A 3,816-nucleotide genomic window follows, 5' to 3' on the forward strand; every position below is an offset into this window, starting at 1 on the left:
AAGAAACATAAGAAAAGTGCATGCAGTACAAAGCACAACAACCATGGGATACTTATTTTCAGTTCCTTATATTTTAACAGCACAATTCATATGATACAGTACCTTAGGAAACATGCACAACACAGATGGATGAGGTACAAACATTCTTTTTTGGAGCCACGTATGGGCGGCTATAATAAATTGAGAACATGATTAGGTGCATACAGAGCTACAACACAGAAAAGACACATATAATACAAATTATGTTCTTTTACAGAGATCTGTGCATAAAATTGTACTATAAAGGGACTATCCAAATCATACTTTTATACTGAACAAAAAATAAACGCAACATCTAAAGTGTTGGTGCCATGTTTCATGAGCTGAAATAAACGATTCCAGACATTTTCCATACTCACAAAAAGCTTATTTCTCTCAAATGATGTGCACAAATTAGTTTACATCCCTGTTCGTGAGCATTTATCCTTTGCCAAGATAATCCATCCACCTGACAGGTGTGGCATATCAAAGAACCTTATTAAGCAGCATGGTCATTACAGAGGTGCACCTTGTGCCGGGGACAATAAAAGGCAACTAAAATTTGCAGTCACTCAACACAATGCCAAAAAAACGTCTCAAGTTGAAGGAGCGTGCAATTGTCATGCTGACTGCAGGAATGTCCAAGAGAGCTGTTGCCATCAGGCAGCTTCACCTATGGGATTGTCTGAGGAGGGAGGGGGGGATCCTGAGGAGTATTTCTGTCTGTAATAAAGCCATTTTATGGGTAATAACTCATTCTGATTGGCTGGGCCTGGCTCCCAAGTGGGTGGGCCAATGCCCTGCCCAGTCATTTGAAATCCATAGATGAGGGCCCAATGAATGTATTTATCATTCCTACTCATTCCAGGGTTTTTCTTTATTTTGACTATTTCCTACATTGCAGAAAATTAGTGAGGACATCAAAACTATGAAATAACATATATGGAATCATGTAGTAACCAAAAAAAGTTTTACAATTTTTTAGATTCTTCATAGTAGCCATCCTTTGCCTTGATGAAAGCTTTGCACACCCTGCATTCTCTCAATCAGCTTCATGAGGTCTCCTGGAATGTATTTCAATTAACAGGTGTGCCTTGTTAAAAGTTAACTTGTAGAATTTCTTTCCTTCTTCATGCGTTTGAGCCAATCATTTGTGTTGTGACAAGGTAGGGGTAGTATACAGAAGATAGCCCTATTTGGTGAAAGACCAAGTCCATACTATGGAAAGACCAGCTCAAATAAGCAAAGAGAAACGGCAGTACATCATTACTTTAAGACATGAAGGTCAGTCAATGCAGAACATTCCAAGAACTTTGAAAGTTTTTTCAAGTGCCCGTCGTAAAAACAATCAAGGGCTATGATGAAACTGGCTCTCATGAGGACCGCCACAGGAAAGTAAGACCCATAGTTACCTCTGCTGCAGATGATCATTTCTTTAGAGTTACCAGCCTAAGAAATTGCAGTCTAAATAAATGCTTCACGGAGTTCAAGTAACAGAAACTTCTAAACATCAACTGTTCAGAGGAGACTGTGTAAATCAGGCCTTCATGGTCGAATTGCTGCAAAGAAACTACTACTAAAGAACTCCAATAAGAAGAAGAGACTTGCTTGGGCCAAGAAACACGAGCAATGGACATTAGAGCAGTGGAGATCTGTCCATATTTGAGATTTTTGGTTAGTGAGAGAGTAAGTGAACGGATGTTCTCCGCATGTGTGCTTCCCACCGTGAAACATGGAGGAGGTGGTGTGGGGGTGCTTTGCTGGTGACACTCAACGATTGATTTAGAATTCAAGGCACACTTAACCAGCATGGCAACCACAGCATTCTGCAGCGATACAACATCACATCTGGTTTGCACTTAGTGGGACTATCATTTGTTTTTCAACTGGACAATGACCCAACGCACCTCCAGGCTGTGTAAGGGCTATTTGGCCAAGAAGGAGAATGATGGAGTGCTGCATCAGATGACCTGTCCTCCACAATCACCCGACCTCAACAACAATTGAGATCATTTGGAATGAGTTGGACCACAGAGTGAAGGAACAGCAGCCAACATGTGCCCAGCATATGTGGGAACTCCTTCAAGACTGTTGGAAAAGCATTCCAGGTGTAGAGACATTCTACAATGTAGAAAATTGTAAAAAAAAAAAAAAAAGAAAAACCCTTGAATGAGTAGGTGTGTCCAAACTTTTGACTGATACTGTACATATACTATATATATCTTTAAAATATGGTCAATTTGCCTTAACTCACTGCACATAACTTTTAAACAGAACATGGAACAAACACAAGGCTACGTCAAATATGTCTATAAACACAGTAAAACATACGAGCAAAATGTCCCACTTCATAATTTTCTGGTCCTCTTAGATTTTAAGTGTAGACTAGGAGTGAGCAACATCCGCTGATTGTGATGAAAAATCTATGCACATATAATTAACCATAACATGTTCTATGGAATCAAAAATATTAAATCAAAAATAAGTAATTCTAGTAAGTCATACAGTCATATGCAAAAGCTAACAGTTACAGTTCCTCAGGCACTGTAATACACTCTGTAGTACAGAGTCTTATTTCGCCATAGTGAGTAGGAGTTATTAAACTTCAGAAGGTAAGTGCCTTCGCCTGGATACTCGTGACTGCCACCTTGCACTGCCATGTGACTGTCCAGACGATACACAGGTAAGATTTCCCCTATGTTGGAGTTGGCCAATGATTTAGAACCCTTCTCAACATCCCCTGGGTTGATAAGTCCTGCATGAGACAACACATATGGCCTTCAAGACAATTACAAACTCAACTAATTTAAAGAGAAGTTATTATTAAAGATATTCAAATCTTTTCAAATAAAATTGAGATTATTTCATATTAAATTAGCTTGGAACTAAAATTTCAAACCAAAAGAGGAGGTGCCTACTGACCTTGTAGCTGATTTTCCTCCTCTTCGTCATCGCTGGATTCACTAATGTGGACCGTGATGGCCTGGCTGGTGACAGGGTTCCAGTCAAAGGAGATTCCAAAGGCTATGTCATAGCTATCTGTGGCAAACTCCCAGCACACTTGCTTTCCCTCAGGAACGGTGGGCACATGCACTGTCAAAATGTTTCCTTGTTTCACTGTCACCACACGGTCCTTCTCCAGTCGCAGCTTGGACTTGAGCTCCTTCATCGCCATGGAGGTCCACGTGGAGGGAGGCTTCAGCGGTGGCATTTGGGCTAGAGCACAACCATAGACTATATGTGAGGACAACATGGGAACCAAACATGAGCAGTGTTCAAAAATGTGTGATATAATTACTCAATTTGAGATCCTTTGTCAAATAGATATTTTTCAGCATGCTCATTATTTTATTAATATATTGTAATACAGACATCAGACTCCAGAACATGGATGAAAGCTATGAGTTATCTTTAGTGGCAGCGGGTGTTAAACCCTAGACTAAATTGTCTCACCTTTTCTCTCTCCAGGGTTCTGGCTATTCCCACTGCTGTTGCTCTCCTCAACATCTCCCCCCATGGCCTGCTGCCCGGCAGGAGACTGTTGATTAACCTGAAAACACACAAGTGCTTGCAGTATTTTCATTTCATTGCCATGTACTTTTTTATGTGGCATGATGTTGGCATGATGTTTACCTCAGCTGGCTGGTTGGTTCCATCCATATCAGGGTGACTTATGGGGTGGTTGGAGTTAGAGAGGCCTCTGCTCTGGAGCCTGTACACAGACAGTATGACCATTCTAACTTCTAAACACAATTCAGCATACAATACAATTGTGCTATGTAAGGCATACATAAAACA

The 3,816-nt window shown here is 40.5% G+C and overlaps 1 protein-coding gene across 1 annotated transcript; it reads right to left on the bottom strand.

The window, feature by feature from the left end:
* LOC135525856 (protein TMED8-like) lies at positions 1 to 3,816 on the bottom strand. The gene is made up of 4 exons (XM_064953790.1): positions 3,652 to 3,816; positions 3,472 to 3,568; positions 2,941 to 3,234; positions 1 to 2,773 (listed from the first exon to the last, which is right to left on the bottom strand). Exons 1-4 carry the CDS (start codon positions 3,808 to 3,810, stop codon positions 2,556 to 2,558), a joined length of 768 nt encoding a protein of 255 aa, XP_064809862.1. The 5' UTR covers positions 3,811 to 3,816; the 3' UTR covers positions 1 to 2,555.

Source organism: Oncorhynchus masou, chromosome 32 (assembly GCF_036934945.1).
Source record: "Oncorhynchus masou masou isolate Uvic2021 chromosome 32, UVic_Omas_1.1, whole genome shotgun sequence".
Classification (NCBI taxonomy): Eukaryota; Metazoa; Chordata; class Actinopteri; order Salmoniformes; family Salmonidae; genus Oncorhynchus; species Oncorhynchus masou.

Bases quoted from the DNA above. Each gene is read 5' to 3' on its own strand.
- LOC135525856 (XM_064953790.1), bottom strand. From the start codon at position 3,810: ATGTATGCCTTACATAGCACAATTGTATTGTATGCTGAATTGTGTTTA. The intron at 3,569-3,651 runs GTAAACATCATG...GTGTGTTTTCAG, and splicing joins GAACCAACCAGCCAGCTGAG to GTTAATCAACAGTCTCCTGC. The intron at 2,774-2,940 runs GTCAGTAGGCAC...TGTCTCATGCAG, and splicing joins GGAGGAAAATCAGCTACAAG to GACTTATCAACCCAGGGGAT.